Source organism: Corvus moneduloides, chromosome 12, assembly GCF_009650955.1.
Source record: "Corvus moneduloides isolate bCorMon1 chromosome 12, bCorMon1.pri, whole genome shotgun sequence".
Lineage (NCBI taxonomy): Eukaryota > Metazoa > Chordata > Aves > Passeriformes > Corvidae > Corvus > Corvus moneduloides.
Window position 1 is genome coordinate 2,193,925 of NC_045487.1, and position 26,953 is coordinate 2,220,877.

The following is a 26,953-nucleotide window of genomic DNA, read 5'->3' on the forward strand; positions in this document are numbered from 1 at the left end:
AGTGCCTGTGGAATGAGTGTGGTTCACCACACACCACCAGGAGAAGTGGCTTCCCCCCGGATTGACGCAGCCTCTGGAGCTTGGGTTGCTGCTCCCAATTCCGGTGGAGGGATGAGTTCATCCCATGAAACCCTGGGTGAATGGCAGGGATGGATCTGGGTGCTGCTGAGGAGCTGGCAAACTGCTTTTCCTCCAGTTGGAATGAAGTATTCCAAAATCCAGGATGCACAGCCCAGAAAACATCTCTGGTTTGTTTAATGAGGTCCCGGAGCCAAATGCGGGGTGTGAAAAGGAGAACCCAAAAGGAACCGGGCAGGAGAATCCCAATTATCCACAACTTTCACCAAATTATTCCTTAAAACTCCCAGCCAGGGCAGAGCATCAGCTCAGCATCTGTTGGGATGTTGGCAGCATTAACCTCTGCAGGCTTGGATTCATGGAGAATGTCCCGAATCTCCTGAATCCCCGATTGTTCCAAATGTCATCGATCACACACAGGATTTTTTCCAAGGGCTTTTCAAACTCCATATGAAGCCTGCAGTTGTCTCCACTCCAATTAAGATCTCGTGAAACTTCTTTTCCTATTACAAATTTTTCTATAAATAACAGAAATTACTGTACCCAGTGTTTCCCTTGACAGCTTGAACTGAAGGGAGAGCTGAGACTTCAGCTGAGCTGATAAATTGCTGTTTGCTGGGTTAAAAACCCAATTATGGAATGTTTTTATTCTGTTTAGGAGCTCGGGAATAGCGGGTCAATGGATGAAGCAGTTTAGTGTTCGCAGTGCTATTGTTCCCCCATTTACAGTTCACATTATTGTTTTATAAGTCTTGAAAATCCAAGTTAAAACAGAAGTCGTGACAATTGTTGGGTTATTACAGAGCTAGAAAAAAAAGAGAGAGTTTCCTGTATTTTCTGAAATTCCTCATGAATTTAAAAAAAAAAATTATTTACAACAAATTAAAAAAAAAAGCAACCCACAAACTTGGTAAAACTGCTCAAGTCTTTCTGTCTTGTCTTTTTTTTCCCCCCCTTTTTTTTGTGTAACAGCTTTGCCGAGAGGAAATTCCTCCCTTATGTAATATATTTTGAAATCCTCTCCTCTCCCCACTCTTTTTTTGGCAGCTTTTGGATGGCTGGAAAAACTTTGTGTATGTTTTGAGTTGTCATTGAAACTAATGTCATGTGAGAGGCTGCTCTGTGATCCCGAAACATCCACCCAGCTCCTTCCCCTATGGATCCAGATGCCTCCCAGACGCCTCCAATGGATATTTTGAATCCATAGGGATTCATCCCTGGCCTGACTCACACTGATGTTCCTCATGCCAAAAAATCCTGACTTTTGGCTCAGTTAAACTTCACCTCCCAAGCAATAAGTGCTTCAATATCCAAGGATGTCGTGACTCGTTTGTGTGGGAATAAATACTGAATATTCCCCTTTTTTTAGGGCATGGACAAGATGGAGTCTGGAGCAGGAGCTCCAGGTTTCCTTGAGAAGGTTTTGCTTGGTTTTTTGCTGCCATTCCCAATTTCACGTGGCATATGGAGTTGATTAATTAGCAACAGGCAGCCTTGTGTGGGGGGAGCCGTTCCTGTTGGAAAGCAGATCCTACTAAGCAGCTGTTTTCTTTAACAATAATGAGAAAAAAAAATTCCATTGCTCCATGGTTGGTTGCTTTACTCTGGATGTCTGCAGTGTGGAAGGGCTGTGTAAACTCCGAGAGGCTTTTCCAAGCATCCAGAGTAGTGTGAAATGTAAAAACAGCGAGAATTGGGCAGCAATTTTGTCCTTGTGCACAAAAAAAAGTGTTTCCTTGTTGATGTCACCCATCACAACATCTGTGAGGGACAGTGGATGCCAATTATTGAATTTTTAGGAACCAAATTAAAATAATTACTAAACCAAATCCTTCTTGCTCTTCCCCAAGGTCCTGTGGTCTGATTCTTCGGTGACGTTGGTAACCAAATCTTCTGCTGAAGTGACTGAATTTATTTCAAAGGTAAAGATGAAAAGAAAAACACTTTGAAAATGAAAAAATGTTTTGTCCCTCTCTCTAATTTTGTTCAATGATACTTTTCAAAATGTGCCAAGATAATTCAGATTGAATTTCATTAAATGTTTGATTTGTAACTGGCAGTGGCTTGAATCTTGTAGAAATAACAAGGCTTCTTTTCACTTCTTATTTGTAATATCCTCCCTCTTTAGCTATCTCAGCTGTATCCAGAAGAAAACTTGGAGAAATTCATTCCTTGCTTAGCTGGTCCAGATTCATTTTACCTGGAACGGAACCACATGGACCTGGAATCAGACCTGAGGTATGCCGGGATTTTGTGGGGCTTTTATCTTCACACTTGGCTTCTTTCACCAAGAAATAAACAGGAACTAGAAATATCTCCATATTCTAAATTACTTTAAAGAAATTAGAGCCTGATCCTCAGCTTTTTTCCTTGATGTTCCATTAATTCCAGTGCATAACAATTTTTCAGGAATTCTTTCTTCAGAAATACAGATGGTAATAATATTCTGTATTAAGCTTACTGAAGAACTGATATTTCCTCATTCCTTGTGAAGAACAAATAGAGGATCACTGGCTCTGCAAAAGTTTGTTTTGGACTCAAAAATAACCAGAATTGCTTAAAACAATCGCTCAAAACTCAGGAAAAAAATAGAAGCCTGAACAGTCACCCATCTGTATTGAGGAATGGGTTGTGGGGATTTTTTTTCCCCTTTCCCCTTTCATGGAGTTTTTATTTTCTCAGTTGTTTTAGGTTGTTGTGGTGTTTAATTTAATTAAAAATGTTAGGTATGTATTTAGATATCATTAGATATTTATAATTTTTGGAAGCCTTTAACAGCTAAGAAATTTTTGAAGCCTTAGCTTGTACCTCCTTAAATTATCACAAATATCTGGCCATTATTTAATATAAACCAGTATTTTAAATATCATAATCTGTGGTAGATCACATCAGGTTTCTCTTTCTAAATATGATTTTCCTAGGAAAATTAGAGGGACTTAAATTCATTTCAGCTGCTACTGTCTGTATCTATGCAAACTGAGATTATTGTAATGTTAATATTATTCTGATCTTAATATGATATTATTATACTATTAAACGACACTTTAAAATATTAATTAACTTCATTAGAGCTTCTGCTTTACACTCATTTTCCCTAAGCCACGGTGGATATTGGTTTTCCATAGGCAGCAGCCAGCAGGTGCATGCCTGGATTATTTTTCATGGCAAACATCATTCCCGTTCCCTTGCTGTGCTCCAAGGAGCAGAGGCTGCAAGGAGAATTCGGGAAGCTGCAGGGAATGTGTGTGGCTGCTGTTGAGGAACCACAGCCTCTCCAAATCTGGGTTAATGGAGCAGCACCCTGCACTGCCAGGGCTCAGCTGCAGCTCTGGAGCAGGGGAAGGAGCTGCTCTGAGGTGCTGCTCAGCTGTGAAATGCAGCGCTGAACTGTGGGGTTTCCAGCTGGGAAGCACCTCTGGGCACGTGGAGGTGCAGAGTTGTGGGAGATTGGTGTTTTTTCATGGAATCCCAGAGTGGTTTGGGTGGGAAGGGATCTCAAAGCTCATCCCATTCCACCCCTGCCGTGGGCAGGGACACCTTCCACTGTCCCAGGCTGCTCCAAACCCTGTCCAGCCTGGCCTTGGGCACTGCCAGGGATCCAGGGGCAGGCGCAGCTCATTTGGAAAGCACCTGTGCCAGGGCCTGCCCACCCTCACAGGGAAGGATTTCTCCCCAATATTCTGTCTAAATCCACCCTCTTCCAGCTCAAAGCTGTCCCTCCTTGTCCCGTCACTCCATCCTTTTGTCCAGAGTCCCTCTCCAGCCTTTTCACAGGCCCCTTTAGGTGCTGAAATGCTGCTACAAGGGCTCTTTTCTCTTAAAAGAGGCACAGGGAAAACGTGACATAAGTTTTTCCCTAAACTGCCAGACTCTGCATCTGCTGTTTATCTCCAAGAGGAGGAAATTCAATAACAGATCCATCTCTATTTTATATTCCTCAGGTTCCTGCATTTGAAAGGCAATTTTCAAGTTTACATTTGAACATTTTCTGCCTTAGGAGTGTTCAGGGTTCCTAAGCGAGAGGCATCTTTGCTGAAACACTCAACGGAGTGAGAACAACCCAGAAGTAACAGGGTTTGGTATTAAGGATAAGAATATCCATAAATTCCCAGAGTTCAGAATTGCATGGTGTGTTTCAGCTTTTAAATTTCCAATCTAACTTCCAACTGTGCTGTCCAGAGTGCAATCCTGATGGATTTGGGAGGCTCTAACAGAGCAGGGGCTTTGTTTGCTGCAGGTACCTGGCCCCGTTCCCTTCCCACGTGGTGAAAAACGACCACGTCAGGAAGTTCTTCAGCACTTCATCTCCCTCACAGCAACTTCAGAGCTCAAGTGAGTTGAAATAAAGTTTAAAAAGTATTTTTTTGTGCTGGTGTGCATTTCCTAAACTGATGCTATTTGTAACTGTTCCTTGTTTCCAGATCCTGGCAACCCCTCCCTGTATAAAGTCGGAACTACGCTGGGAACATCTGGAAGGTGAAATATTTATCTTGCATACAACTCATTCTCTTTAAGAGACAGTTTTCATTTTCTCCAAGGAGCCAGTATTGTGGCTTCTTTTGCCACTTCTGTGTGAAAAGGTGAAAAATTTCCATAGGATTATATTTGGGCTTCTTCACTTCTTTTTAACAATGCAACGGCCGTTCTCTCAAAAGCTTTTTTAAATCACAGAGAGGCAGCAGAATATTTAATATCTGTGATTATTGAAGGAGATAATTGAAGGAAAATTCTGTTTAAGGTGAAGATCAGCTTCACCCTTCGCCAGAACTGCCCTGTTTTACTGAGCTGTGGAACAGGGCAGGTACAAATCTGTACCTTGGCTCCAACGGGGCGGTTTTTTCCCAGAATCCCAATTTCTGTGGCCGCAGCAGCTGAACTCTGGGTGACACAGCTTTTATCCAATGTGCTAAACCAAACCTGCTCCTGTTTTTCAGACCTATATGTGGGGTGGCTGGAATTCAGTCCTCCCAGAACCACGTCCAGCACTCGGCTGCTGCTCCCGTTGCTCTGCCCCACTGCTCCCACTCCGGAGGCGCCGGCTCCTCGCTGGGCTATCGCTCCCAGATGGACACCTCCTCTCCATCCATGCTGATGTCTTCCAGCCCTCAGACCCCTCAGACACAGGAGCAAAATGGGATCCTGGACTGGCTCAGGAAGCTGCGCTTGCACAAGTATTACCCTGTCTTCAAACAGCTCACCATGGAAAAGGTAGGGCAGGAAATGGGGGAAAGCAGCCAGCTTTTAAATTATCCCCATGTTCTCCAGGCTGGGAACATCTGTGCTGAGGATCCCACAAGTTTCTGGCACTTCACTTTCTGATTTCTGGTTTTCACTTTCTGAGAGCAGTAATAAATTGATGAAAACCTTCTTGCTGTTTTCTCTCTGTGTTGTGTCCAGGGCTGTCCAACAGCTGCTGCCTCTCCCAGGCTTCCTGATGGAATGCTTGGAGATCCAGCTTGGATGCTGCCTTAGGAGCTCGCCTTGGCTCCCCTGAACATGCCTTTGTGTGCAGTAGATACCTAAATATGTTGATTTCTCTTTATTTCTGCTTCTTGGTTGATTTTTCTCCCAAAATACTTGGTTATCCTCATTTTAAAAAATAGATTTCCAGAGATTTCTGGCATGAATGTGAACATGAGTGAGTGAGCTCTGTTTCCTGCAGAAATTCCTGTGGAAGAATCATCTCTTTGCATTGTAAGAGTCCCAAATAACACCTGTGTGTGCTGGATTTTATCTGAACAACGTTTTAGAGCATTTTCCCAGCTCCACTGGGGAATTCCTTGTCCTCTGTCTTTTGGCCTGGAACGCCCTCCAGTGGAGGGACGGCTTGGGCTGAGCTTTGTGCTGGTTATAGAATATTTTATGGCTTTAATTTTAATCTCTTACCAGAGTCTTCTGATTTAATTTTCTTCATTATATGAAGGGAAATATACTGGGGTTTTTTTTCTTTAATAAAGTAGTAAAACTCTCTATTCCAGTATATTTTTAAAAAGCAATTGTTATTATGCATACTTCACTGGCTTTCATTTTAATTACATTTTAATATAAATGTCTGTATCTATCTCTATATTTTATTATTAAATTTACTATGGGTGTATATTTTCCACTGCGCTTCTGTGGTAAATGACACACTGGGAAAACTGGAGTGGTTTTCTAAGATCCTTAAATTCACTGATAGCACCAAGTTCTATTTTAATTTAATTCTATTTTAATATGTTCACAAGTTATTTCATCTTTATTGGGACTGGTTAATATAAGCACACTCCTAATTAAATTAAATCTACAGGTCTTCTTTTTTTCATGCCAGTCCCCCACGCTTTCCTTTTACATTGATTCTATAATTGAAAACTGGAGTAAAGGGTTTGTTTGAATTTAAAAATGGTTTTAAAGTTGCCTTTTGGAATTGCTCTTCACTGAAAATGGGAATAAGAATATTCCAGGTTATAAAACTAAGCACATGTTTTTGCTTTCCAAGTTTCTGAGTCTTACTGAGGAAGATTTGAATAAGTTTGAGTCCCTCACCATGGGAGCAAAGAAGAAGCTCAAGACCCAACTAGAGCTGGAGAAGTAAGTGAGGGCTGGGGGAACTTTCTTTAAAGGTCAAAAAATGCAAGTTTTACAGTAGTTTTTTCTTCCCAGACCACAAACCCACCAGGATTCCCACCTGGAGATATGGATGATGCTTATCTCCCTTACTAAACAATATTGAGTACTTTCTGGTTTACTGCTGCTTGTTCAGGGTTGTGATAAGGATACCAAATTTTAAAATAATACACAAAATATACACATTATTTTTGGGTTTTTTAAACTTGTGTCACGGTTATTGCAAAGATTTTGGGCTCCCACCCAGCTGACATTGATGGGAGCTGTAAGATTTGCAAGCCCAGGGGATGCACACCCAAAGTCAGGGTGTCCAGCAGGACTTTTTTCTCCTAGGAAGTGACAATTTTTTGGCTCCAATCCATGTGGATGAAGCACAGCTACTTTGGGAGCTGCCTCAGTGTCCCACAGTGACCCCAGGCAGCTGTGACAGCCCTTTGGGGACACTGATGCAACAGCTTGTCCTGGTTTGTGCATCTCCACTTACTGGGAAGCGTTTATTCTGCAGCTACTACTGTTCCTTAAAAAGCAATTAGAAATCCAAATCTGTGCCCATTTATCAGAGCTCCTTGGCAGCATTTTTCAGCAGTCTTAGTTTTTCCAGAGTGTGTTTGGAAAAGGAAAACTTGGAACTGTATTTGTTTTCTCTTTGGGTTTGGTGTGCAGGGCTGGGTTTGGGATGCGCTGCCATAATATGGGACAGAATTTTAGAGTTTAGTCAGGGTTTGGTGATGTTTTACCCTGGACAGATAAGAGCATTAGTGTTGTAATCACATGGCAAATAGTCCAACCCTAACTGCTGGCAGTTATGGTCAGCACTGGTGTGATTTCCAAGTGTTTCCATTTGAAATGAGCACAGCATCAGTGGATTGTTTAATGGGCTTTGTCTGCTTCGGGTTCAATCAGAAATGGATTTGTGGTTGTGTCTTAGCCAGTTTCTGTCTCTTCATACTCCTCTCCATCACCCCTAGGGAGAAATCAGAGAAACGGTGCCTAAACCCCTCCACACCTTCCTCAGTGACCAGCAGTGGGGTGGCCAGGGTTCCCCCCACTTCCCACGTGGGGCCTATCCAGAGCATCCGGGGCAACCACGCCGCAGGTAAGGGGAGCAGGCACACAGCTTTGACCCTTGTGCTCAGCTCTGCTTACACAAGGGTCAGCTCATTCCTGTGCTGCTTCTTCCCCAAGCTTTATCTTCCAAAAGCTATTGGCTTAATAGGGAGCAAGAAAAAAGTCTGATTTCAGTGATTATTGGGGGCAATAAAAAGTAGTTTCTTCCTCATGGCTCTGGTGGGAACAGGCAGCTGCTGTGGTCGGACTGTTCCACCTCTGATGTATCTCTGTAAATCCTGAGCATCGCTGTGTGGGTGTTCTGAGCTGCTGCCAGTGTCACCCCCGTGTTCCCACCCCTGTCCCTGCAGAGCTGCGAGTGGACGTGGATCAGCCAGCCCACCCCCTGCCCCGGGAGGGCAGCTCCTCCGAGTACTCCAGCTCCAGTTCCAGCCCCATGGGGATCCAGACGCGGGAGGAGAGCTCGGACAGCGCCGAGGAGAACGAGAGACGTAAGCAGAGCCCCCCAGCCGTGCCCCCTGCCATGCCCAGGGCTGTCCTCACAGCTCCTCTCTCCCCAGGCCTGGAGCTGCACCTGGACGCCTCGGACAAGGAGAAGCCGGTGATGCTGCTGAACCATTTCCCCTCGAGCTCTGCCAGGCCCACAGCCCAGGTGCTGCCCGTGCAGAACGACGCCGGCTCGGGCCCGGGCGGCCACCACGCGCTGCCCATGCAGATGCTGTCCCCCACCCCCTCACACATCACCCCCATCCGCATGCTCAGCTCCGTGCACAAACCAGAGCGCGGCTCTGCAGACATGAAGCTGCTCTCGTCCTCTGTGCACTCCCTCTTGACTTTAGAAGAAAGGAATAAAGTGTCTCCCAGCTCCAGGGGCAGCATAAAGATGGAAAAGGGCTTTGGGAACGCTGTGGTGGATGTCATGTCTGCGTCCTCTCCGCACCAGCCCTTGCAGGTGCTGTCGGGGGGTGCCGAGAGCAGCTCCCCCACCTCCACCATGAACTTTGGGCCTCGGGCCAAAGTCGTCCACGCTTCCACTCTGGACAGAGTGATCAAACCAGCCCAGCAGCCAGGACTCATAGTGGAGACGAGCACTGCTGCCACGGTGACGTCCAGCACAGTCTTCCACGTGGCTCGTCCGCCCATCAAACTGCTGGTGTCGTCTTCTCTTCCCACCGACTCTGCCATGGCCGGACAGACTTCCTGCTCCAGTAATATGCAAATAACGGTGTCCCCTGCAATAATCAACCCCCGGACTGCTCTGTACACAGCCAACACCAAAGTTGCCTTTTCTGCCATGAGCAGCATGCCCGTGGCGCCCATGCAGGGCAGCTTCTGCGCCAACAGCAACGCGGCCTCCTCCAGCAGCCACCCGTCCCCGTCCTTCACCACCATGGCCAACCTGCCCAGCTGCCCCGCGCCCAGCTCCAGCCCCACGCTCTCCTCCGGCGCCGACAACAACTTCTACAGCAGCAGCAGCAGCAGTAGCAGCAGCAGCAGCAGCAGCGGCTCGGCCGGGAGTGTCCCCGTCCCCAACCAGAACCACCACCACCACCACCACCAGCAGCCGCCGCCGCAGCCGCCCGGCTGCATGGTGTGCAGCTCCTGCGGCTGCAGCGGCAACTGCGGCTCCAGCGGCATGACCGTCAGCTACGCCAACTATTTCCAGCACCCCTTTTCAGGACCTTCCATGTTTACTTTCCCTTTCCTGCCCTTCAACCCCCTGTGTAGCAACGGCTACATCAACACGCAGCAGTACAACAGCAGCACCACGTTCCCCGTGGTGCACACGGCCTACAACAGCGGCCTGGCCCCCGACTCCGTCATGGCCGGACAGTCCACCTTCGCCGTGCCCCCCATGCAGAACTTTATGGCGGGCACGGCCGGGGTGTACCAGGCACAGGGAATGATGGGCAACGGCAACGGGTCGAGTCACAAAAAGAACGGGAACCTCTCCTGTTACAACTGCGGGGCCAGCGGGCACAGAGCTCAGGACTGCAAACAGCCGCCCATGGATTTCAATCGGCAAGGTAAAGGTGGGCGACAGAGTGTGGCCTTGAGCCCTGCCCCGGGACAGGACGGGGTCTGACGGCATCTTGGAATCTCTGGCTTGTGAAAATACTTTGTTATTAACAAAGTTGATGGTCTGAGCTATTGGCAAATTTTAGGCAGCCTCATCAGGAGGGCCCAGGCGAGGCCTCAGGTGTGCTCTATGGGGTTGGCTCTGTTTTTTGGGGAGGAATGAAACATCAAGGAAGGGAGGGAGCTGCTGTGGACAGGTTGCAGCAGAATTGCTGTTGCTGCTTCTGGCCCTGTCAGCCAGGTCAGCTTCAGTCATTGCTGTAAATTCCCCTGGAATTTTAGAAACTGAAATCTGTGTTCTTCTTCCCTTCCTGCCCAAAACAATAACCTGAATGAAGAATTGCTGTTCAAACACTCCTGAAGGTCCTGTTTGCTGCTGTAATTATTTTATAGGACATGTTGCATACACACTTAGAGCACAGGCTTGTCCAGGAGAGAGCTGAATCCTTTATTCTGGGCAGGAAACAGCTAAAAGAAAAATGCTGCTTTACCAAGAGCACTTTTTAGTCCCATTTCTCTTTTTTGTTTCAATTGTCTTATGTTGAGATAGTCTGAGAGTGGTGTAGGCTAAAAAATGAAATGCAAACTGAGTGAACAGCACTGAGGTTCCATTTGACATTTTGCCTTGTCTGTAGCCTTCACCTGGATTCATTTTTATGTGGTCTCAACAGTTTGAACACCATAAATTAACAAGTGTCAGGCGTTGGGTGGCAATTTACAGCAGGAAAAAGGTAAATACTGAGGGAATTCCTGTGGCAAATGGTTTTGTATTGGCCAGGGGGAAGCAGAGCTGCTGGCCCGTCAGTCCTGAGTGGGAGAACTTCAGAAATGCAGCAGACTCTGAAGTCTTTTTATATTGCATTTAATTTCATTAATTAAATTCCTATTAAAAGTCTCCCAAACCTTTCACGAGGGTGTGGACTGACAGGACAAGAGGGAATGGCCTTAAACTGAAGGAGGGCAGGGTTAGATGGGATATTGGGAGGAAATTCTTCCCTGTGAGGGTGGGGAGGCCCTGGCACAGGGTGCCCAGGGAAGCTGTGGCTGCCCCTGGATCCCTGGAAGTGTCCAAGGGCTTGGAGCAACCTGGGATAGTGGAAAGTACTGGGGTTGGAACTGGATGATTTTTAAGATCCCTTCCCACCCAAACCATTGTGGGATTCTGTGGCTCCATTGAACAAACTTGTGCCAGCCCTAAACCTGCACCCAAGCTCCAGTGGTGCATTCCATGTGTAAGAAGCAGCAGGTGGGTTTGGGAAGCTCTGGGAGGTGACTGGTGTGTAACCCCTGTGTCCATGTCCTGTCCCAGGTACGTTCAGGCTGAAGTACGCCCCTCCCTCCGAAAGTCTGGACTCCACAGACTGAGATTCCCCCACCTGGCACCACGATGCTGTAAAGCCATGGAGAGCGACGGAGATCGAACTACAAAACTGAGACGTCCAGTTGCTGTTAAGCTTAATGTATTTTTTAATCCAAAGGTGCTTTACTTTATTAGACTAGGTAGAAAATCTAGCTTAGGGGTGCAGCCAACCCAGTTTTGATTGCCAAATTCAAGCTTTGTTGTTGGAACTCCTGACTCCGTGTCCTCGGACCGATGGACGGATGGATGGTGGAGCTGGCCAGCTGCAGTTCCTGCTGGAAGTACAACATCCTGTGTACTTTTTTGGCTGGAGAACATTGCCATAATTGGACTTTCCAAGGTGAAAGGCCTGACTCCAGGGCAGCTCCGTTCTGAGGCGAAAGGTAGGAGTGGCCGGAAGGACTTTGGCACCCCTGGGCTAGGTAAAATGTCTACTTTTTTTCAAAAGTGATCAGGCACTAATCTCTGGGATTTTTAAGGATTGCACTACAGAAGAATGTAAAACTCTTCAAGCTTTCTGCACTTTTAGCAGACAGTGTCACTCTGAGACCAGTGCAAGAGGCAAAGAAGTTCCAACCTTTACAAATTGGCACCAGCAGGCTTACGGGACTTAATTCCACAATAAAAATCCTAAAAAGTCTCTCTTTTCCCTTCCAAAAGAACACACACGGCAGTTTCGGTTCCTTCTGGAAACAAACTCGTGCTTCATTGTCTCACCTATTACTAGCTAGTGCTGGGTTCCCAGCACTGGAATAAACTTAGTTTCCAAGGGTCCAAGTCCCAGAGACTCCAGAGTCATAAAGGCTTCAAGGATTTTTCCTGTAATACACAAAACCTTTACGTCCTGTTACTGTATATAGGTCTCTTTCACAGAAACCTTATTATTCTGCTTTTGTAAATGAATTTTAAACCATCCTAAAAAAAAAAAATCAAACTAAGAACTCTGGCAGCAGAGTTAATAAGCTTTTGCTTTACTTTATATGAAATACCCTTTGGCTCCTACCCCAGGATTCAGGAGTGGTGGGAGTCAAACATGTAAAAGGTAGTAAAAACTTCATTATTATCAAGACTTGGAAGGATTTCTTGTCGGCCTCCTTCGTTGCAGTAGGTTGTAGATGAGTAGCTTTGGTGTTAACTACTTAGTCCATCATTTGTGGGTGACAAATCTAAATTAGGACTCGAGAGGAAGCCAAACCCATCTCGAACTGCTAATTTGAAACACTTTGGTCCTGTCTGGTTGAAAGAAGATCCTAATCCTCATGGCTTCCCCCTCCCCGGGAATTTGACGGCATTAAATGGGTGAGGCCTCCTCTGTAAAAGTGTCTGACAGAGAGATATTTGCATCCTGTAATTTGGGAGACACCTTTAAAGTCTGAAGCCTTGTTTACACTCGGAGGTATTCCTTACACCAGGATGAATCCATAGGATTTGTAGCGGAGCAGTGACTTGGGAAGTCCTCTGGGAGCAGGAGGGTTTGGAGCTGTGCAGAGCTGCCCCCAGGAGATGGGGCCGTGTGAGGGGGGAGCTCAGCCCTTCCTGGGCCATGCTCATAGGAAAGGAACATTTTGGGCCATCCCTGTGTCCCTCTGTCTCTGCAAGGGCATCTCAGCCTCGCTGGAAGGCAGGCGGGATCATGAGCATCAGGAGAGCCTCAGGAATGTGGGTGGGCCCAGGGAGGGATCCAACATCAAAATTTGCAGAACAGTTGGTTTAAACAAACAAACAAACAAAAGATACTTTTTATTGCTATGCAATAAGAACCCCCTGATTTGTGTATTCCCAGCCCAGCTCCCGCTCCCTCCTGGCTCTGCCTGCATTTGAGGACGTTCCCTGTGTTCCCATGAGCAACCTTCAGACCTACAACACTAAAGGGATGAAAACTGACAATGCAATTTACTTTGCCTTAATGAGCTCAAGACAATGGTAGGAACAGTCTGTCCCACTGCATCATGCCCAAGGAAAACGTGCAGTTCCGTGTTTACTATTTGCAGCTTTGAGGGTCTCTCCAGTGGCCTGGAACATGTGCTGAAAGCCAAACTTAGTGTTATTATTATTATTGTTATTATTTTTTTCACTTTTTTTAAACAATATTTTAAAATTGTATTTAAAGAAACTGTATTTCAACACACATGTGAGTGTTCAAAACCTTCTCAAAACAGCAAAAAACAGCAGCAGCAGCAGCAGCAAAAAAAAAAAAAAAAAGTCATTTCTGTAGCAGTTGTGTTTTGTTTTACTGCCCAAGGCTGGGCACAGTTGTGTCTGATCTTCATCACAGAAAAAAATCATATCAAAAGGACTGTAAAACTGAACTTCTGTCCAGCAAATTGTTTCATTCCTTTCTCCTGAGCTTTCTTTAGGATCCTTTCCCTGTGTGTAGAGTTAAGGCTGATGTTTCCAGCAAACTGTTTCATTCCTTTCTTTGGGATTGTTTCTTTGTGTCAAGTTAAGGCTGATGTTTCTTCAAGTGGCTCGTGGCTGCGTTTGGGTGGCGCTTTGGAACAGTTGGGGCTGGGTTTGGAGTAAGATCCAATCCAGAAGGACCTGGAGGCAACACGAGAGTCTGAAAGGAAGGTCTGGTGAGCCAGCAGCAACCTCAGAGCCTTCCCCAAATCCCAGCGAGTTGGGGCTTCAGACCTGCCAGTGAACACCCTCCACTCTGTACCCAGAACAACCAAAGTTGGTAAGTCCGAACAGAGCACCTTAATTCCATAAAATTATCCTTAATCTGTTCTTAAAAGGCACAAATCCATCTTTTTACCCCTAAAAAGCAAGGCAGCTTGGCTTGGAATAGTAGAGCTCCAGCTGCCCTGCCTGAAGGAACCAGTTCTTAAACCCTATTTTTGTACATTGAAAGATGGAGATTTCAAAGAATGTTATTTAGCCCTATCTTTGTCCTGCAAGTATAAAAAGAATTCGTTCTCCTGATGGATTTCACTGTGGAATGGGAATGATTTTTCAGTGTAAGAGGGAAGGGAATCCCCAGCCATCTCCCTGCAGGGGCACGGAGAACTCAGCAAGGAGCCTTTCCCAGGGGAGGGAAGCAGCAAGTGGTGCAGTTCAGCTGCATTTTCCATTTGATGATGGAAAGACTCAAAATTGGATGGAATTTCCAGCAAACTCCTCCTCACCCTGTGCAAATTAAGCATTAATAAATATTCTGGGCTTGACCCTAATGGGGGAGCAGAGAAGGAGGAGAGGGAACCGAGATACTGATCAGAGGGTTCCACCCTACTTTTATTGAAAACTATATTTGAACTGTTATTAAAGTTTATCAAAACTGGTTTTTATTCAAACCAGCTCTGTCACACTCAGCTTTTTGTGAAACCTTTTCATACCACGGTCATTAAATCTTGGCAAATTAAGCACCAGACTTCCCAAAGTTTAATGCTCCAGCACCAGGCCTCGGCCATCCCTCCCAAACCCCATTTCCTTGCCGGCCTGCTCCGGGCAGAGATATCCCGGGATGAGCCAGGCTGTGGCACCGGGTAGAGCAACGCTCCTCCCAAAATCATCCTGCGAGGGAGCTGTGGCTGTGCCAGAGGGACCCTCGGAGCGCTGGATCCGGGCTAGTCTGGAACACCTGTAAATGGGATGAATATGGGCAACTCTGGACAAAAATCCACATAATGGAGCATTTGTGAGAGTAGGAATCACTTTGGCTGGTTGAGGCCCCACAGCTCTTGTAATAAACCCTTGGAATTACCCATTTGTTCCCTGAAATCTTCCTGATGTACACAAGAACCGTGTTGGTACTGAAGCAGAAAGCAAATCCCGTGTGTTTTCAAGTGCAGATTAACAGCTTCTCTTGGACATAACTTTCCATTAGGAATGAAGGAAATTCCTGCTCCATTTGAGCCATTTCTTTTACTTCGATCACTTCTAGTATTACAAATTCTGCATGTAACTTTATAAATATTTTAAATAGTTTTGTAAATATTTAATATTCAGCTAATTTGATTTTGAATTGTAAATGTCAAGTATTCTGGTATTGGGATTTTTATGTTTTATTATACTTTGTTAAAAGTTAAATTGTACATTTTTAGAATGTTTTTATCTGAGTAAATTTAATGTATGGAAAATAAAGAGTTAAACAGAATCCCTTGGTATTGGCTTTCATTTTAAAGGGATTCAGCTGTGTGGGGGCTTCTCCAGCTTGGCAGTAGCAGGGAATTATTTTTAATTCCTTTAATTATTTTGCTGTGAAAGTGCCTAGGAATAACCACACGAGCCAGAATTAAGTTGGGATGTAATCCATCCATATCAGCACTGTATTAATTTTAAAAAAGCAACATTTGTACAGGAATATCAGTCGATCACGTCGTAATTACAAGTACAGTTGTCAGTTATGAGTTAAACGAATTCTTACACGAACAGAACTAAACAGAGAACAAGCTGCATCAAAAAGTTCACGTCGGAGTAAAAACACAAAGGACAATAAAAAACGGGCGGGGGGGCCCCGGGAAGGAGATGCATGCAAAGAGTGCAGGAGGTACAAGGCGGAGGGGGTACAAGGCGCGCACCCGCGCAGCGCCAGGCGCAGCAGTATTGCTTCTGTCCCCGCCAGAGCCGAGCTGCCGGTGACACACGGAGCCAGCGCACGCGGCCGCCGCGGGGATCCCGCCGCGCGTCGCTCCACAGGTTTGTCCTACGGGAGAGCTCCCCTCTGCACAGCCGCGCCCTGCCCGGCCACAGGGACACACGCTGGAGCCTCCAGCGGTGCCACCACAAATCATTCGTTCGTCAACTCTCGGCAGCGACTCCCGGCCCTGAGCTGCTTCTCCCGATTCCCAGGTAAGGGAATGGCCAACCTTCGGGCTAGGGGCATGATCCTATGGATAGCTGGAAGCCAGCTCAGATGAACACACAGGGATTGGGAATTCGTAACAGACTGGAGTTTATTTCAATGTTACCTGTCCAGGTGTGTATTTTACAGTTAGACACTTCCTAAAACTACAATAAAGCTGTGGTGTTTGGTATGAGTATTCCAGAAACCGGCACCGCCCTGGAGCGTGCGGTGCCCAAAAACCGGAGACACGAAGAGTCCTCCCCCAGCTCACCCCAAGCACTTGCCTTAACTCCCTGCAGCGCTGACACGATGGAGCTGCAGAAGAAAAAGCTCCCCTTTGGAACATTAAAATGCATTTGCTCTCATGAGAAACCTTCCCATTTAAAAACAAAAAAAATTTAAGGAATCATAGGGAGATTTTCCAGCAAACTCACAGGAACACTTTAGCTCCTCCCTGGTGCCTGTTTGCTTGGTAAAAGTCAATCGAGTGTCCCTTTCTCTGCAAGTGTCACATGCACAATTGGGCTCCTTTCGTCAGGTCCAGACCTGTAAATGTGCCTGTGTGGAATATTATTAGGGCAGGTTTCAAAGCTGGAGGTGCTCGTCTGTACTGTTTAATAGTCACAAACAAGGCAAGGTGAGATGAGACACCTGCTAAAGCAAGACTATGCTAAGGACTGAGAGCGTAGGTGACATCCGGTTCTTTCCCTGGGGGGTGTGTGGGGAAGAGTGGGGGTGATGGCCAAGGGTCAACCCAAATCCTAGGCTAGAGCCGCTGGCGTGTCCTAGGCGGAAGCTGGCGCTCCGAAGGTCTCCTGGGAGGCGTAGACCATGTACAGGAACCCATCCTCATCCTTCTCGCTCTCATACACCTCGGAGATGGGCGTGGACACGCTCACCATGCTGTGCCCGTTCACCAGCAGGAAGAAGGCCTGGTTGGAGTTCAGCTGCAGGCGCCGCCTGGGGAGGGGTGAGGGGAAGGGGGGACAAAGGACAGATGGCACCGGACAGTCCTCAACACCGACAGCAGCAAGGTCATAGCAGAGAATCGGGGAATGGTTTGGGGAGGAAGGAGTTAAAGCTCATCTCATTCAACCTCTGCCACCGGCACCTTTCTCTGCATGTCCCCACCCAGCCCTGTCCCTCAAAACTGAATTCCTCCCCTAAATCCAGGCAGGTGCATCTACTCGGTCAGGGGAAAAGCTGCACTCCAGAAGGGCATTAAACTGGAGGGACTGGGAAGATGCACCCCTGGCACAGCCAGGGACCTTTGGCTTGCAGCTCACAGTAATGAAAACCCAGAGATCTGTGGGAAGATGGGGAAAGATGGGCAGAGCTTCCTTGCAAAACCTGGGAAACTTTTAAACTCACTTTGTCACCAGCTCTGTAACAGCCTGACTTTAACCTTGGAGCATCCTGCTCCCTCTCCTCCTCCCTCCCAGGAGAAGCACCATGGGAAGGGCACGGAGCCACAGGCTGCACAGACTGCCTGGCACAGGAAACAGCTGATTTCTGGCTTTCCCTTGGTCATTCCAGCTCCGGGGAAATGGGTGTTTCTGCTAAACTCCTCCTGCAGAGCAGGTCTGCAGAGAGCAGCTCTTTTCCCACTTGATAAACCAAATGAGCAGCAGCAGCTCGGGAGTGTAGAGCTGCCACCACAGCAAGGAGGACAGAAAAGATCAGAAGAGCTTCCTGCTGCTTCCACTCGCTGCTGAGGGGCAGCAGCAGCTGGAAACAAGGATTTATTTAGCTCCCAACCACAGCCCTGGACAGGGAGCCTTCCAAAGCCTGGCTCTAATCACTCCAGAGACAGCAGGCTGAGGGAAGGCAGCAGCTCTCCAAGGTTTGGGAAGGATGGGCTTTGCTGTGCATCACTGGAGCTGGCTGAGGCCCAAGTCTGGGTGGTACCAAGTTATTTATTAACAGTAAAGCCAGAGAAAAAAGGTGGGAAAATCCTTCAGCTTGCAGTTAACCTCTTTGCCCAGGGCCTTTCATGTTCCTGAGAAACTCTGCAAGACTTGAGCAACCTGGTTCCTGTCTCCAAAGCCTATCTCCCTTTCTTCATCCTGTAGGAGCTGGGATTTGCCTGTGAGAGTTTTTGTTTGGACACCCTGGACAACTCCCACAGCCTGTGGCCTCCATGAACCAGCTCCTGCTGCAGCGTGACCAGCACAAAACAAGCTCTGGTTTGCTGCTCACTTCCCAGTTACCACAGGAGAGCCCTTACCAATCAGACCCTGCTGCTGAGCCAGCAGAGATGCACTTCTAGCAGAACTTCTGACCACAGTTTTCGACCACACAACTTCCACACGAGGCTGTTGCCCTTTGCCTTTCCTGTAAGCTGAGCAAGCAGCTGGGGCAGAAACACTCTGGCCTGAGTGGGTGCTCCCCAGGCCTCAGTGCTGTCACTGAGGGAAACTTCCAATTCCCAAGGGATGCCAACAGCTCCCCAAGCAGCAGCACAGAGCTCTGGCTCTGAGCCCAAACTCCCCTTCCCAGTGGGTGGGAAGAGGCAGCCACTCCAGAGGGGGACTCCATGGCAGAACTGAGGAGGCATCCCAAAATAGCCAAGGAGGAAGTGCTGGAGCCCTGGGCAGAAGGACCCATGTTAGACAGGGATTCACAGCCCCACATTCCCTCCTACAGCTCTGGGAACCAGTTAATTCTCTTGGAAGCAGACTACCAGCCCAGCTCCCTTCAGAGTGGGGTTTTTCCAGCAAAGCAAAAGGAAAAGCACTTTCTCCTGGGTTTGTGCTCATTAGATGAATTTTCCATTTAGACCTCCCAAGTGCAGCAGGGGGGAATTAACAGAGCATCACAGTCCGAGGCTGATCAGTTCACACTGGAGTCCCAGCAATACTACCTGATAATTTTGATTAGCTCGCTCATGTTGACATGATCTGGCACCAGGAACTTGGTCTTATCCAAAACTGGAAGCTGCTTCTCTCCCTTGTACCTTTCAATGATCACCTGAGAAGAAACACAAGAAGCAGAAGGTGTGAAAGGCAGGAGCAGTGCCTGGTGCCCTCATCTCCCCCTTCCCAGCTCCATTTCCCTTCATGTGTGAATGCAGCATCTCCAATCTGAAAATGGACAATTCATGGTTGGACTCAACGACCTTAAAGGTCTTTTCCAACCCAAACAATTCTGTGTTTCTATGAGAATTAATAATCTTCACGTGCTCCTCTGTTCTGTTTGCAAGAGCCACTGTAACACACAGGGATTTTCCAGCACACATCCACGGCTTCCGTGCAATTTTAGAACAGTTCCTTTGCTGCAATCATTTGATCCAGCACTGAATTACCCAGCAACAAGGAAATCCAAGGAAAGATCAAGCCCACTTCCCTCTAACACACTGCAGTGGCTGACCAGGGGTTTGTGCTGCTATAGAGGTCTGCCAGATCAAGCAGTTTGCGCTGGAATTTCTCCAGCTTCAGGCCATCTCTTTAAGAACTACAACTCCAGATGACTCTGCTGTTCCATCCACCTCCCATGGTTCCTCTAATGCATGAGAAAAAGCTACTTTGGAAGGCTATAAACCCTCCCATTTCCAAATTAAAGAGAAAATTTCCACAAGCATGCTCAGGAACCAGTAATTCTGCCAGGATTGCTGTGTAGTAACCACTTAATTCACAGAGAAACTGCAGATTTCCCAATTTAAGGAGCACCCTGCCCAGCAACTGAGGGCAGCTCCTGCTTTTAAGAAGTGATCTCAGAACTCGTGTACTCCTGTTTCCACAGCCATGGGGGGTTTGTTGATTTTCAATCAACAGGAGCTATGTGACACCAGTCCCTTGGATCCTTTCCATGCTCACGGGGTCTGGCCGTGTTGATCTTAAAAAGCTGCACAGGTGAAGAGACATTGATGGAATTCTACCAGAGAAAGAGCCTTACATCAGTTGAAATAAATGCTGGCTCCTTCTGGACAACAAACCCCACTATTTTAAGCAGCTGGGCCATAAGCAGGAGATATTTCTAACAGCAGAAAGGAGGATGTTGACAGCACAGGAGGGATTTACTACCTCGTGTGACATTGCCATCTTATCTCATCCAGAACTGCTAATGACAACAATGAGGCAGTGACTGGCCCAGTGAGACTCCAGAGATCCCAGCAGGGATAGCTGGGAGTTTGCATCACTGCATGTCCAGCAAGTTCCTTAGGTACCACTGGATTTTTGCTTGGAATCTCTCCATGGCTGACTTAAAGTGAGAGTTTTGCCATAAATCCCTGGCTTTCAGTCAGTGGTCACAGAGCTTGGGGACTATGGCTAAGTGGTCTCTGAAAGGTGAGTGAAAAAGCAGTATTTGTCAGGAAACGGATTTGTAAGGAAAGTGCCTTTTGGGAAAATGAAACATTCCAAGGAAGTCAGAAAATCCCTGCTGTGAAGTATTCCTTGTTCCTTTGCCCCACTGCACAGGGAAACAGCAGTGGCAGCTCTGAGGTGAAGGAGCTTAAAGCTCCAGGAAAGCTGAAAACCTTTCGGTTTCGGTTTCTACGGCAGCTTCTGTCAGTAAACTTGCTCAGAGACGGGGGACAGTTTGCAGCAGTTGGTTCACAGCAGAATTCCCACACACTGGGGTCACCAGCTCTCATCACAGAGCCAAAGGCTGAGGGTCCCGTTCAGTTCCCTCTGCTGAAGAACTCACCAGTGACAGAACGTGATCCATGCCCTTCTCTGCATTTTTAACTTTGAGGATGCCGTGAGTAAAATAAAACACAAACTCAGGCAGCATTTGGAGCTGAGCAGCTAGAGAGTGACAAGGTGAGGGGTGATACCCAGTGTGAGGTGAGCTGGAGGGGTTTGACAGCCCAGCAGCATTCCTGGAGACCTAAGCACAGGCCCATTCCCAGGAGAAAAGCATTTCTGTCCTTCTCAGCACAGGCTGAGGATCAAATCCGTATCTGCCTCTACACTCCTGTCTACTCTTCCTGGTGAGCCTCTGAAGACTCTTAATTCGGAGAGGAAAACCACTGAGGGAGCAGAGCTGAGCGCTCAGGAGGATCTCAGAGCTCAGCCGGGGCGTGGTTTTATTCCAAGTTACAACACAGCTGCTAAACTCCGGAAACGCCACTTCCTCCAGCCCCCAGCGAGCACCTTGCTCTCCCACACCAACCCTGAGAACTACTCCTTGAGAATGCTCCTGAAACCCAGGCTTAGCCACCCTGAACAGCCACATTTTCATTTGGTCTCCTCAGGAAAGCTCTTTCACAGGTTTCTAACTGCTAAAAAGAACATGAGACTAAAAACTGAAGTAAAAAATTAAAAGAACTGGACTTACTGGTATTTTAGTGGGATGCTGATCCCGAATCAGTCGTACATCTTCCACTCTTTGTTCTGCAAGGGATTAAAAAAAAATCTGTTTAAACATTCACAGCTAATGCTGTTATTCCCTTACTTCTCCACCACTGAAGAGAGGGACCACGTGTCAGGAAAAGCCAGAAGAGGAAATTCAGGCAAAGCAATTTCCAAATGGGCCAGCGCTATCAGGAGTACAGCCTCTCCTGTGACAGCTGATCCCCTGCTCCTTAACCCAAGATGACAAGTGCTGTGTGCACCTGCCTGGCACTCCTAGAAAGTGTTAAAGGAGATCCTTTGCTCCCCACACCCCCTCACTTTCTGCCCACTGAAGCACACATTTAACCTCACACAGTTATGGCCTCAAATTACACTACCCAAGTTAACAACTAAATACCCTGTGCTATTTCTGTGAGGTCCCAGAAGAGGAAATGGTCAACAATTATTTGAGCCCCGGGACTGGCCCAAGCCTGGCAGCATCAGCTTTCCTTGTCCGCTCTCGTGTTACCGAATTCCAGGTTTTATTTTGACTCGGCCGCACCCATTGTTGCAGGAGCTGCTGGAGGCTCTGCCGGACCTGCAAATTTTGCCACTCTCCATGCCAGTTTTCAGGATAAAGTTCGCCTCTCCTCAGACAGAAATATTAATAGAACAGATATCATGAACCAGGCTAAAGTACACGAGCCAGAGTAAACAGCCAGTTGCTTTCAGGGGCCGCTGCATCTGTGTGTGCTCTGCCTACTTTCAGATTCAGTGAACTCAGTTTTAACCCCTCCGGTTTTTCAGCGGGATGGGGCTTTCCAGGCTGTTTTCATGCTCCGAACAGCTCTGAGAGAGATGATTTAGCGTTGCATCACGGCTTGAACACACACCTGCCTAGGGAGAGAAGCACTTAGGCCAGCTCCCTGCTGGAATGCTAATGGCAGGACACTCAGCAATAACATCCCTCGGTCTCCATTAGTCCGTGTTTGTGCCCATGGAATACATCCTCCTCACGAGCCCGGCAAGGAATGCAACTGCCGTGAATCACCGTTTGAAGCTGCAGGTGAATCAAGCAGAACTAAGGCAAGGAGCACGAGAAGCCTTCACCTGAAAGCCACCCCACATCCCGAGCCACATTCCCACAGCCCAGTGGGAGCCGGCCAAGGGCAGAGAGTTCCACCTCGTTAAAATATTTTTTAAGATTAACCAGAAACACAAAAGATACGTGGAGGGAGTGAGAGCAACCATCCACCTGGCAAGCACTAACTTTTCAGCTGGAACACGTTTGTTCACAGCAACGTTATTCAGCAGAACTCCCTGGAGTAGAAGGAACATAAACCGGGCAAATCATGGAGATTATTGTGTGTGGCGTGTTCAAAATCAGGCCCCAGTCAGCCACAGATAAACACTGTTCTCTGACGACAGTAGTTGCAGTGGCAACTGCTTGGCTGCCATCCTAGCTGAACTTAATACCTGCAACAGAGGCTGCTGACAGGCGATGGGGTCAACAACAGTTTTGGAAGGCTCCGAGAAAAGGGGCAGCATAAACACAGAGTTTTGTGAGATCAAAATCCTCCCTGCTTCACTGCAGGGAACAGCTTACATTTACCACAACAGCAAAGGCGAGGGTGGGCACATCACAAAGCTCTCTTAAGCAGCTTGACTTTAACCCAAAGGCAGGAAGAAAGGAAAATCTGGATCAATTACTTCCACCAATTCCATCTCACGTACGGGATTTTATAGTTCATGCAGAAATAGGTTACGCTGCCAGTTCTTGTTACCCTCGCAGCACTTCAGCCTCCCTTACTGACACACATGAGCAGATCCTGAGCCCTTTGATTGCTCCGGTCCCATCCTGAGCACACACACAGAAGCGTGGCACGGCTCTATAGAGGCTGTTCTTTCTCGGAAGGGACTAATCTCATTTTCCCAGCCATCATTACACAGCTCTTTTCCATGCCCTGCTAGTTTGCAACAGCCAAACAGAGACAGGAGCCACACGCCCCAGTCCAGTCGCAGCTGCCCGGGTGGAGAATTCCTCACGCCGCACCAAGCATCGGCTGCCAGTGGAGCTTTAATTCCGCTGCCACCGGCGCAGAGGCCGGCGGACACGGAGCAGACACCGGAGGGAAGGGCAGGCCCAGCTCCTGGCACACACGCCGAGGATGTTTCCAGGCTTCTGGGAGTTTTGCAGTCCATAATGGATGATGCCATGGAGAGATCTCCCCACCCCAAGCCCCCTCTCCCAGCGCAGAGCTCGCCCGGGCACAGCACAGCTGTCACCCCACACCTCGCGACACCCCAAAACCCCCCTGTCCCGAGCCACCGGGCTCTCACCGGGGGAAACAAGCCCCGGAGGCCGGGCCGGGCTTTGACTCCGTCGCAGCCCCGAGCAGGCCGGGACACCGGGGCGGCTCCGGACCCGCTCCGCCCGCGGGGCCCCGCTGTCAGCAGCAGCAGCCGCCCGGGGATCTTCGCTGCTCCCACCGCGATCTGCCCCCTCCTCTCCCCGCCGATCCCCCCCCCGCCACCCCTCCGCAGTCCACCCGGGCCGGGAGCACCGGCGGGCCCCACCCCGCCGCATCCCTCGCCGGGGCGCTCACCGAAGGTGCGGCGCTGCTTGAAGCTCTTCTCCGAGGGCATGGCGGCGTTCGCTCGGCCCGGGCCCAGCGGCGGCTCTGCGCGGCGGCGGCAGCGGACACCTCCGAGTGCCGGCACCCGCCCCCCGCGCCGCCACGGCCGCTCGGCCGTCAGCTGACCCGCGCGTCACGGGCGGCCCCGCCTCGCCTCGCCCCGCCGGCATCTTGAGCGTGGCGCCGGGGCAGCGCCGCTATGGCCGCCTGGGTGCCAGGTCGTGTTCCTCGTCAGGCACACGCAGCCATCGTGCTGTGTGAATGTCACAGTGCCCTGCCCGTGTCCCCGCACTGCGACACACAGCCATGGCTGCCTCGGTGCCAGGCTGTGTTCTCCTCAGTGACACACATAGAGCCATGGCTGCCTCATGGCTGCCTCGGTGCCAGGCTGTGTTCTTCTCAGTGACACACACAGAGCCATGGCCACCTTGGTGCCAGGCCATGTCCCTCAGTGACACACACAGAGCCATGGGCACCTCGGTGCCAGGCTGTGTTCTCCTCAGTGACACACACAGAGCCATGGCCGCCTCGGTGCCAGGCTGTGTTCTCCTCAGTGACACACACAGAGCCATGGGCACCTCGGTGCCAGGCTGTGTTCTCCTCAGTGACACACACAGAGCCATGGCCGCCTCGGTGCCAGGCTGTGTTCTCCTCAGTGACACACACAGAGCCATGGCCACCTCGGTGCCAGGCTGTGTCCCTCAGTGACACACACAGAGCCATGGCCGCCTCGGTGCCAGGCCATGTCCCTCAGTGACACACACAGAGCCATGGGCACCTCGGTGCCAGGCTGTGTCCCTCAGTGACACACACAGAGCCATGGGCACCTCGGTGCCAGGCTGTGTTCTCAGTGACACACACAGAGCCATGGCCGCCTCGGTGCCAGGCTGTGTTCTCCTCAGTGACACACAGAGCCATGGCCACCTCGGTGCCAGGCTGTGTCCCTCAGTGACACACACAGAGCCATGGGCACCTCGGTGCCAGGCTGTGTTCTCCTCAGTGACACACACAGAGCCATGGCCACCTCGGTGCCAGGCTGTGTTCTCAGTGACACACACAGAGCCATGGGCACCTTGGTGCCAGGCTGTGTCCCTCAGTGACACACACAGAGCCATGGGCACCTCGGTGCCAGGCTGTGTCCCTCAGTGACACACACAGAGCCATGGGCACCTCGGTGCCAGGCTGTGTTCCCTCAGTGACACACACAGAGCCATGGGCACCTCGGTGCCAGGCTGTGTTCTCCTCAGTGACACACACAGAGCCATGGGCACCTCGGTGCCAGGCTGTGTTCTCCTCAGTGACACACACAGAGCCATGGGCACCTCGGTGCCAGGCCGTGTCCCTCAGTGACACACACAGAGCCATGGCCACCTCGGTGCCAGGCTGTGTTCTCAGTGACACACACAGAGCCATGGGCACCTCGGTGCCAGGCTGTGTTCCCTCAGTGACACACAGAGCCATGGGCACCTCGGTGCCAGGCTGTGTCCCTCAGTGACACACACAGAGCCATGGGCACCTCGGTGCCAGGCTGTGTTCTCCTCAGTGACACACACAGAGCCATGGCCACCTCGGTGCCAGGCCGTGTCCCTCAGTGACACACACAGAGCCATGGGCACCTCGGTGCCAGGCTGTGTTCCCCTCAGTGACACACAGAGCCATGGGCACCTCGGTGCCAGGCTGTGTTCCCCTCAGTGACACACAGAGCCATGGCCGCCTCGGTGCCAGGCTGTGTCCCTCAGTGACACACACAGAGCCATGGGCACCTCGGTGCCAGGCTGTGTCCCTCAGTGACACACACAGAGCCATGGGCACCTCGGTGCCAGGCTGTGTTCTCCTCAGTGACACACACAGAGCCATGGGCACCTCGGTGCCAGGCCGTGTCCCTCAGTGACACACACAGAGCCATGGCCACCTCGGTGCCAGGCTGTGTTCTCAGTGACACACACAGAGCCATGGGCACCTCGGTGCCAGGCTGTGTTCCCTCAGTGACACACAGAGCCATGGCCACCTCGGTGCCAGGCTGTGTTCTCAGTGACACACACAGAGCCATGGCCACCTCGGTGCCAGGCCGTGTCCCTCAGTGGCACACAGCTATGGCTGCCTTGGTGCCAGGCCGTGTTCCCCTTCAGGAACAAAAAAGAACAATCTTCCCAGGCAAGCAGCGGATTCCCCAATATCGGACACTTTTAAGATTCAGCTGTCTTGTCTAGATTGTCTAGATTGTGCTTTTGCCAAGGAAGGTTGGACCAGATGATCCTTGAGGTCCCCTCCACCCTGGTATTGAATTCTGCCACGATTCCATGAACTCCCAGCCATGGCCACCTTGGAGTGCCCCACAACATCCCCTTCAACAGCATGAGCACTTAACCACTTTTCTCCATGCAAAGGTGCAAGTTCAATGATCTCTCACCAGTTTGCCTTCACATTGACATGAGCATGTGGTAGAGTTTATATTTGGGGAACAAAATTTTAGGAGTAGGCGCTCCAATTGTCTTGGAAGCTACCTCCTGGTCTCGTGCGGTTTGTAAGGAATTGATTAAATCACAATTTCAGTCACAGATACCATGTTGTGAGTAAAACTGCCCAACTGTTTCCTGCTTAGCAGCTTTCTGACACAAGCTGTTGGCTGGAGCCTTTCAGCTGCATCTCTCCTTCTCTCTTTCTCTCACATACATTCCCGGCACCGTGTTTTGAAATTTAAGGATGAATTTGTGGCAATAGGGTGACACAATCTCATTGTACAATCCAGGGGGCAGAGAGGTGTGGCCAGGATTGTCCTTGAGAGTACAGGGAGAAGGACAGCTTTCTAACCAGTTTAGAGACTATCAGTGTTTTTGCATTTTTGGGGTGGAGCAGCGCATTGAAGTTGGAGTGAATCTGCACTCACACAATGGAATGAGGGCTCATTACCTATTTTTGTGATTCACGGTCACACAGTTCCGGTGGCCTGTAATTGTGAGGCCATCAAAGATGTGACTAACAAGGAAATACAGCCCTAAGGTGTATGATTGCTCTGTCCATCACATCACTGTCCAGGGACAGCAGGTGAGACATGGATGACCAGCAG

General features: G+C 49.2%; 2 protein-coding genes across 2 annotated transcripts in view; one reads left to right on the top strand and one right to left on the bottom strand.

Annotated features, from left to right (window-relative positions):
• The window catches only part of ZCCHC14 (zinc finger CCHC-type containing 14), a 49,653-nt gene extending 34,369 nt beyond the window's left edge, over positions 1–15,284 (top strand). Inside the window, exons 4-13 of the mRNA XM_032121451.1 lie at positions 1,929–2,000; positions 2,207–2,316; positions 4,316–4,410; positions 4,500–4,554; positions 5,013–5,286; positions 6,554–6,645; positions 7,650–7,777; positions 8,100–8,240; positions 8,310–9,776; positions 11,138–15,284. Of these exons, the coding sequence (XP_031977342.1) occupies positions 1,929–2,000; positions 2,207–2,316; positions 4,316–4,410; positions 4,500–4,554; positions 5,013–5,286; positions 6,554–6,645; positions 7,650–7,777; positions 8,100–8,240; positions 8,310–9,776; positions 11,138–11,193 (2,490 nt within the window). The 3' untranslated portion in view covers positions 11,194–15,284. The remainder of the gene's footprint in view (positions 1–1,928; positions 2,001–2,206; positions 2,317–4,315; positions 4,411–4,499; positions 4,555–5,012; positions 5,287–6,553; positions 6,646–7,649; positions 7,778–8,099; positions 8,241–8,309; positions 9,777–11,137) is intronic.
• Positions 15,285–15,422: 138 nt separating this feature from the next.
• On the bottom strand, positions 15,423–24,035 carry MAP1LC3B (microtubule associated protein 1 light chain 3 beta). The gene is made up of 4 exons (XM_032121452.1): positions 23,857–24,035; positions 21,255–21,310; positions 18,838–18,944; positions 15,423–16,934 (listed from the first exon to the last, which is right to left on the bottom strand). The coding sequence occupies exons 1-4, from the start codon at positions 23,894–23,896 to the stop codon at positions 16,760–16,762; spliced, it is 378 nt and encodes a 125-aa protein (XP_031977343.1). The 5' UTR covers positions 23,897–24,035; the 3' UTR covers positions 15,423–16,759.
• Positions 24,036–26,953: the final 2,918 nt, after the last annotated feature.